General features: G+C 45.4%; 1 protein-coding gene across 1 annotated transcript in view; it reads right to left on the bottom strand.

Moving 5' to 3' along the window:
• Positions 1–453: 453 nt before the first annotated feature.
• Positions 454–9,168, bottom strand: part of LOC143283884 (uncharacterized) — an 8,767-nt gene continuing 52 nt past the window's right edge. The window contains exons 1-3 of the mRNA XM_076590275.1: positions 8,499–9,168; positions 7,978–8,354; positions 454–470 (exon numbers count right to left, since the gene is read on the bottom strand). The exon at positions 8,499–9,168 is cut by the window's right edge and continues 52 nt beyond it. Of these exons, the coding sequence (XP_076446390.1) occupies positions 454–470; positions 7,978–8,354; positions 8,499–9,168 (1,064 nt within the window). The remainder of the gene's footprint in view (positions 471–7,977; positions 8,355–8,498) is intronic.

Genomic DNA, 9,168 nt, shown 5'->3' with positions numbered 1-9,168 from the left:
AAGTTTATAAAACCTTTTGGGTGGTAGTTGAATCCTCTTTGTTCTAACACGACGTTTCAGACCATAGGCCCGTTGTCAAGTGATCAGAAGAGGACAGTGTGAACAGGAAAGCCTATGTGAGGAAAGGGTGATGACATCTCACTACTTTCTGTTTTGATGGGCCATGCACACTAAACACTTGCTGATCACCATTCAGTGCCATACGTACTCACACACACACACACACACACGCACACACGCACACACACACACAGACTGGCAGGTTGTGTGGGTGATATGGTATGACTTATGCCAGTCTGCAGAATCCTGCGTGAAAATTTCAATCTCCTACAACAGGATCCAGACCTCAGACAAGTCTTTCCCAAGCCACCGCTAATTGCCTTTCAGAGAGACAAAAACCTACGTGACATGCTCGTGAAGTCCAAACTCAGACCCCTTACCAGCCATTCAACCTCACCAGGGTGCAGACCCTGTGGGGATCAAAAGTGCAAGACCTGTCCCTTTATAGACACCTCAGGTTCAGTCTTTGGCCCCTCTGGCACTTTCACTGTGACATGTCATCTCAACTGCCAGTCCACTGACATTGTATACATTCTGTCCTGCACCCTCTGCTCCAAACTGTTTGACAGATTGATACATTCCGGTGTTTAAGCATCTATGCTTTTATCAAAAATTTGCTATTTTGCTACGTAACTGTTCCACGATGCTTGTTCTAGTAAGCGGCGGTACCCCTCTTGTACAGACAAAGGCACATAAAGTTCTGTGGTTCCTTGTTGGTGTTTTGCACATTTTCTTGCAACCCTGTCAGCCCAGTCATTATACAGGAGACCTACCGTTCTTTGGGTGAGCGCTTCTCCGAACGCCTGAGGTCGATGAAGCTAGGCTACAACAATCCAATCGGCCAGCATTTTACTGGCCCACACCACAGCTTCACCCATGCAAGAATCTCAGCTGTGTGGCAGAACCCAAGTGACAGCACGTACAGAAAGTACATGGAGAGCCGCGTCATTGACCGCTTGGGGACCGCACAGCTGCTTGGGGACCGCACAGCCGAGTGGAATGAACGTCAGAGCCTGGGCCCTTCTGCATTGATCTCTCTGTCCTTATTCTTTCTTTACCTCCTATCCCTCTTTTTAGAAGCAATATATATGTGTATGCAATTTTTGTGTGTGTGCGTGTGCGTGTGCGTGTGTGTGAGTGAGTACGTATGGCACTGAATGGTGATCAGCAAGTGTTTAGTGTGCATGGCCCATCAAAACAGAAAGTAGTGAGATGTCATCACCCTTTCCTCACATAGGCTTTCCTATTCACACTGTCCTCTTGTCATCACTTGACAACGGGCCTATGGTCCGAAACGTCGTGTCAAAACAGAGGATTCAACTACTACCCAAAAGGTTTTTATAAACTTTAGTTTTTTGTGTTATTTGTGTTCCTCTCAAGCTCAAAAAATGTACAGTGTGACTAATGTGTGTGTGTGTGTGGCTGTGGCTGTGTGTGTGTGGTTCTCCCAGAGAGAGAGAGAGAGAGAGAGAGAACAACAACCAAGTTTACATTCACGCACAGTGGAGAGAGATATTGAGACAGATTTATAATCTGATGTTAAAGCTCTCTCCGGACGACGGAATACGTGAGCATTCCCACATAAAATGTATTCGGTTTCGGACGACGGAATGGAATAGTATTTTCCAAAAATAAAAAATCTATCACGCGCTGTACACGTGATTGTATGACTAGCCAAGCAGAGTGCACTATTCTGGGTCACTCTGGCCCGTCTCGCACACACGCTGACAAAGTCACTGTGACGACTGTTGTCGTCAGCTCGCGTGTCAGCCTGTTAAAACAAAGTGGGTTCTTCTCAAAATGTTTTGGAGCGAACAAGGCAGCGACGGCAACGTTTTTAGTGTTGCCGAAGTACTTGAAATGTTACAAACTGAAGGGTCGGACATTGAAGAGGTGGATGATGACGAAGAAGAAAGTGAATTTAGTGCAGAAAGCGAGCATGGGTATGGTGAATCAGGGTGAAAATTGGCATTATTTTCTACATAATGGCAAAACTGTAAAAAGTAAGATGAGAAATTTGATTGTTTTTATAATTATGTAGTAGCCCAACACGTAATAAACCAGTTCTGAAAGATTCATTTTCTTACTCTGTATTTTGTACTTTTTGTAATTTTTTCACCCAAACCCTTACAAATGGGCCGTCTGTGGGGAAAAGCAAAGGAGAAAACTTGTCGTCCCGAATGAGGTAAATACGAACAACGCAACGGCTTTTTTATTTTTCATTTTTTATTATTTTTTTTAATAGAAAGAATAAGATATTTAACCACACGAAAATGAAAAGCTGAATGGAACCGAGCTGGTAGGATGTGATGATCTTACAACGAAAACCTGACTTGTTTTATGTACAGTCGGCATCAGTCAGTCTATGTTGCTTTTACACTAGCTGAGCGACCCGGGCGCTGTAGCCTTTGAAATATTATGAGAAGACGCCTGGAAAGGATGCTAATTTATACATTCACATATGATAACTGCTGTGATGAATCGATATTGTAAGTACGCAATCCATTCATAGTCAAAACCAGACCGCATTCGATATATCGTAATTATATAGACAGATAGACAAGTAGATAGATAGGCAGCCAACAAAGAAAGAAAGAAAGAAACAAACTCACTCAGGCTCACTAACTAGCTAACTAACCAACCAACTAACCTACAAACAAACAAAGTAAAAAACGGACAAACTAACTAACTAGGTTTCGTTTCATGACAGTAAGATCGTATTCTATCCAACACTCCCTTTTGTGCTGCTTTTTTTGCGGGTGGGCGAGAGGTGGGTGAGAGGTGGGGAGCATGGGGTCGGGGGGTTCTCCTTTGTACACTTTGAGTGAACTCATTCTCAGCGATGTGTGTGTGTGTGTGTGTGTGTGTGTGTGCGCGCACACACACACTCACCCTGACCTTGCCTTCAGTTGACTGTTGCTGACTCACTGTGAACAGACCGACTTCTGTAACCTGACCATTATTCTGTAAGTGGGGCAGGGGAAGGGGGTGGGGCGAGAGGGAGAGAGGGGGGTGAGAGAAGGGTGTAGGGTGGAGAGAGAGGAGGGAGGGAGAGGGAAAGAGGAGAGAGAAGAGACAAGTGCACAATGACACACAAGGTTTAACTGTACAGGCCTTTGCTTTTTACAAATGAAATGGAAACGCGGAGCGCAGAGACAGAGACAGAGACAGACGTGTTGTGTTGAGAGATTTGTGTATTCTTGTCCTTTTTAGGGACAGCATACACGTTGGAGGTGGTGATGCAGTTGTTTTCAATAAGTCATCAATGTCTTGTTGCCTGCTCACAATGCAGTCACAGGAGTATTTATTAATAATAATAATAATAATTATTATTATCATTCTGACCGCTTTTGTCGCAATCGTGTCTCTGGAAAATAAGATACTATTTGGGCCACGAAGTGCGGTGGTGTGTGTGTGTGTGTGTGTGTGTGTGTGTGTGTGTGTGTGTGTGTGTGTGTGTGTGTATGTGTGTGTGTGTGACGGTGAAAGTCAAAGTCAAAGTCAATGTCAAAATGTTTATTTCAAGATGGTAATTGAATAAGCAACGACTGCTTTTTTTTTTACATCAAGCCATTTGGAAAATTAAAAAAAAAAAAATTAAAAAAAATAAAAAAGGAAAAAAAAGTAGGGAGATACACAGAACAAAACACACAAAAGCACTAGAAATATAGTTACTTGCATACAGGAATCGTGCGAAAATGAAATATATATTAGCATTTACAACACATTTATAACACATCCCGTTTCGCATACACACGCACCCTCTTACAACAAGTCAACCGCCACCAAAGGCATATACAAAACATTTAACAAATAATGAACTAACTAATAGATACAGATTTGTATTATTTTCATTTTTTGGACAGTTAAGATGATTTTTCATATTTTTCTTTAACACGTTTTTATTCGTTTTATCTTTTGAAACGAGTGAAAGGTTTTACCATAAATTTCCACCAGAGTACAAGAAGCTGGATTTATAAAGGTTGTTTCTAGATCGCGGTATACATAACATATGGTTGTGTCTGCGGTCATAAGTTTTAACCCTTTCACCGCCAAGCTCGCATTTATGCACAGGCGTGGTAGAGGACCCATGTCACTGAAAGGTGACCATTCATTGTTATCCATGAACCTACTGCTCTTAATGTTCGATGGTACGATAGGCCATATTTTCTATACATCGCAGGGGGGATCCCCAGCTATTCTTAGCCACTGTCTTTTCTGTGTTAATACCACAAGGTAATTTTGTACTCTAAATTGACTGGCGGTGAAAGGGTTAAAAGTTTATGTAATCTTTTTGGGAGAATTTCCATATATCACATTATGCATGCAAATAGCCTTGTTGAAGAACAGCCTGCTGTGGAAAGATGATACATTAGTAGTAGGCCTCCTTCGGTCATGGCTGACCATGGATTGAGTATATCCGACCTAATGTCTAACTGGGCTGTCTGCTTGGACCAAGCAGCGTCACCTGTGACTGTAGAGACCGATGCAAGAGAGGCAGTCTCTGTCGCAGCGATCACATGTGTAAGCTGATGCTGGTCTGTTGGCTGCTGTCCCTTTTCTGCGAGCTCGCTTTTCTGCTGCAGCAGCTGACAGTTTGTCCTCACCAATCCATAGCTGATTCTTGAGAGTGCTTCTCCATCTGTTGCGGTCATCTGCAAGGTCCCCCCAGGACTCAGTGTTGATCTCATGTGCCTTCATGTCACGTTTGCAAACGTCTTTGTATCTCAGCTGTGGGCGGCTGATGCTTCTCTGCCCCGTGGCGAGCTCTCCATAAAGGATGTCTTTTGGGATGCGACCATCTTCCATGCGGCGAACGTGGCCCAGCCAGCGCAGCCGACGCTGTCTCAGCATGGTATACATGGTCGGGAGGCCAGCGCGAGTCAGGACTTCGGTGTTTGTTACCTTGTCTTGCCAGGAGATGCCGAGTATGTGCCGTAGCTTCTCAGGTGGAAGGTATTGAGCCTTTTCTCCTGACGAGTATGCGTGATCCACGCCTCACTGCCATACAGCAAGGTGCTGAGAACGCAGGCGTTGTATACAGCCATCCTTGTCTTCGTGGTCAGCTTGGGATTTGTCCACACTCTTAGTGTGAGGCGGGCTAGCGTTGTGGCTGCCTTCCCAATCCTCTTGTCAATCTCGGTGTCAAGGGAGAGGTTGTCGGTGATGGTGGACCCAAGGTTAGTGAATTGATGGATGGCTTCAAACTCGTCGTCATCAATGGTGATGGTTGGTGGAGATGGCGTGTCTTGGCCTAGGACAATTTTGTCTTCTTGAGACTGATGGTCAGACCGAAATCTTTGCAGGCCTGGGAGAAGCGGTCCATTAGTGACTGCAAGTCCCGCTGGGTGTGGGTCACAACTGCGGCATCGTCAGCAAAGAGCATGTCTCTGATGAGGGCTTCGCGGACTTTTGTCCTTGCTCTGAGGCGGACGAAGATAATACATTAAGTAGTTAATAATCCATATGGGTCAAAGAGCTTGACTTCAACAATACTAGTTTTAATGCTCTTTCATACATACGATGAGTAAATTTTAAGTTTGTATTGCTGCAGTTGTCCCATAAAGTTGAAGAATAATCGATGATAGGCAGAACATGAGCACAGAAAAAAAGCTTTCGTCAATGAACATCAATGATCTTTTTCATTTTTACTAACTGACGTATTTTGCTCTCTCTCTCTCTCTCTCTCTCTCTCTCTCTCTCTCTCTCTCTCTCTCTCTGTGAGGGTGCCAGTGTGTGTTTGTATGTGTGTGTGTCAGTGTGTGTGTGTGTGTGTGTGTGTGTGTGTGTGTGTGTGTGTGTGTGTGTGTGTGTGTGTGTGTGTGTGTGTGTGTGTGAGTTATAAAAAAGGGGAAGTAGGTGTGGTTTTCTGTTGTCAGTGATGTCTTCTTGTTGCGCACGACGCAATCATGGAAGTACACTGATGTGCTCTTTACCATTATTGTTCTAACTGCTTTGGTCGCAGTTATGCTTCTGGAAAATAAAAGACAATGGGCCACGAAGTCTAGTATTGTGTATTGTGTGTGTGTGTGTGTGTGTGTGTGTGTGTGTGTGTGTAGGAAAGGAGAAACAGAGACTCTCCTTCTCCCTCTCTCTCTCCACCGGAACGTGAAATATCGGCACTATGAAATTATATATAAAGAAAAAGTTACGCACACATTTCAAGTTACGCATGATAAGCAAAAAACAAACATGCAAACAAACAAACAAACAAACTCAGCCCTTTTATTTTATCGCACACACAATCATCTTCATATCACGGCTGTTGTTGATGTCAGTGTCACTGAAAGTATACATGTATTAAGCCCACGCTCGCGGACACACACACACACACACACACACACAGGGAGACAGACAGACAGGGAGGCTTTCTTCTTTTTTTTTTCTTCCAGAGCACATAATGTGAAGTAGACCTTGAAAATGGTAATTTTCATGACATAGATCGCATACGTCATGGGATAAACATAAGATATAACAACTATAGCTCTATTGAGTACCATTCAAACACTGGAGGGATAACGCTGTTTGTTCGAGAGATACGCCATTTTAAAAATAAGGAAATAAACCTTGCCGCTAAGCAAATTCCCTTTTGGTAGGTTAAAGGGAAACTACTTACGTATTTATTTTCTTTAGAAGGAATGACATCCCTTGGACTGCGACATTTGGTCTTCCAGTGCATGCTTCGTCTACCCGCACATGTAACAATGACCAGAGGAAAATAGCCCTCACCCCAATGAATTTCTGATGAGACGTAGCATAAGATGACTGAAACTGATCTGAAATCTAAACTGAAACTTAGATCAGAAGTAGATATTCCAAACCAAGCGAAATAATTAATTTTCCTCGCAGTTTACGCTGGCAACATGTAGACCAACTCTCGATACTCGGCCGCCAACTCTTGAAAATGATTCGGTATCTGTGATACTATCTTTCTTCCCCACACCTGTTTGGGAACTTATCAGAACTCAGTCTGATGATAACTGTACCGATGTGGGTTTTTTTTTTTTTTCTTTAACAGAAGACCGGGAATACAGGGTAAACACTGGTATGCAGGACAAACAAGTTACGTTAAATTGTAGACGGATGAACACACACAGACCCACACACGCACGCACGCACGGAAACACACACAGACACACACACACACACGCGCGCGCGAGCGCGCGCATTCACACTGCTTCCCCGCAGTAAGATTGGACATCGAGAATTATTTAAATGTAATTAATTTTTTTCCATAAATTAATAACGAAATAAAGAAAGGCGAGAAAACGGTTGAGACTAACCTGTAGGTGGTGACTTGTCCTATGAAGAGAGTATCCCGACGTTTCGGGCCCTAGGCCCTTCTTCATGGGGAGAAAAATTGAGAACGGAGAAGAAAAGAGAGGGCAAAACCAAGACAGAGGTAAAACTAAGAACTGTGAGGAGTAATCAGAGAGAAAAAAAAAAAAAAAAAAAAAAAAAAGAAAGAAAGAAAAGAAAAAAAAGAAGAAGAACAGAGAAAAAGGTGAACAATATTTACAAAGGAAAAGAAGGGGGGATGGTTGAACACTGGAGGGGGGGGGGTGGAGGTGGAAAAAGAGGGTTGTGGTTCGCCAAAAGATGAAAAGGTGTAAGAATACGTGTGCTGGTCAGTGTGTGTGTGCCTGTGCGTGTGAAGGGAGAGAAAGAAAACGGGAGGGGGGGGGGGGGGGGGCGAGAGAGACAGGGAGGGAGGGAGAGAGGGAGAGAGAGTGGTGGAGAGGGAGGGGGAGGAGAGAAAAGTGGGGGAGAGAGGAAGGGGGGGGGGGGAGAGAGAGAGAATGAGTGTGTGTGTGTCTGAAGGTGGATTACAGGGGGACAGGAGCAGTGAAAAGGGAGGGGAAAAGAGAGAGAAGAGGGCCCAGGGCCGCTACGGGTCCATCACTCTGGTGTTGATGCCTGCAGGCTGGATGGTCCCCAGGCGGCTGATCACGTGGGACTCCATATGTTTGCGGTATTCTCTGTTGCTCGGGTTCTGCCATACAGCTGCCACCCTTGCCTGGGTGTAGTTGTGCAATGGGCTGTTGAAGTGTTGACCTATAGGGTCACTGTAGTTCAGCCGCATTGAGCGAAGGTGCTCTGAGAAACGCTCATTTAATGATCGGCCGGTCTCACCCACATAGAGCTTGTGGCACAGAGTGCAGGTCAAAATATACACAATGTCGGTTGACTTGCAAGTGTAATTGGGCCGAGGGATGAACTGGCCTTGGGGGCCCACAAAGGTTGTGGAGGCATCGATGTGGGCACAGGTCTTACACTTGGCCTCGCCACACGGGCTACATCCGGGGGGAGTGGGGTTACCTGTTTGGTGGCTGAATCTGGTCCTCACAAGTAAGTCACGGAGGTTTTTTTCTCTCTGGAACGCTATCAGGGGGGGGGGGGGGGGGGGGGGGGGTCTGTGAAAAACCTGTCCTAGGTACGGGTCATTCTGGATGAGGTGGAAGTTTCTCCAGATGATGTCACAGATGGTAAGGTTGTGAGGGTGGTAGGGGATGACTGCCACTGGTCGGTCCTCTTGTTCCTCCCTCTCGACTGGGGTGAGGGCTTCTCGTCTGGGCACCGTGTGTGCCCTCTCCAAGGCTCTCTGCACTGTCTGCCTGGGGTACTGCCATTCCTCAAAGAAGGTACGCATCCTCAGAGCCTGTTCCTCGACGTCCGAACTGCTGCTGCAAATGCGCTTGAGTCGGAGGAACTGGGAGTACGGGATGCTGTTTTTGGTGGCTGCTGGGTGACTGGAAGTGAATAGGAGGTAGGAATGAGAGTCAGTAGGTTTATAGAAGATGGACGTGGAGAGTGTGGGTCTGTTAGGCTCTGTGGAGATGGTGAGGTCGAGGAAGTTGATTGAAGTGGTAGAGACTTCAAAGGTGTACTGAAGGGCGGGATGGTATGTGGACAGGTGGTTGATGAAGTGAAAGAGATCATCTCTCGAACAGGCGGCGACTCCCAAGCAATCGTCGATGTATCGCTTGAACAGGGCGGGCACTGTTCCATCATATGTACTGAGGGCTTGTTGCTCAACATGACCGACGAACAAACAGGCGTAGCTTGGTCCCATTTTCGTCCCCATGGCCACACCTCTGGTCTGCTGGT

The sequence above is a fragment of the Babylonia areolata genome, chromosome 7 (assembly GCF_041734735.1).
Source record: "Babylonia areolata isolate BAREFJ2019XMU chromosome 7, ASM4173473v1, whole genome shotgun sequence".
NCBI lineage: Eukaryota > Metazoa > Mollusca > Gastropoda > Neogastropoda > Buccinidae > Babylonia > Babylonia areolata.
The sequence above is the reverse complement of the archived record's forward strand: the minus strand, read 5'-3'. Positions and strand labels throughout refer to the sequence as shown.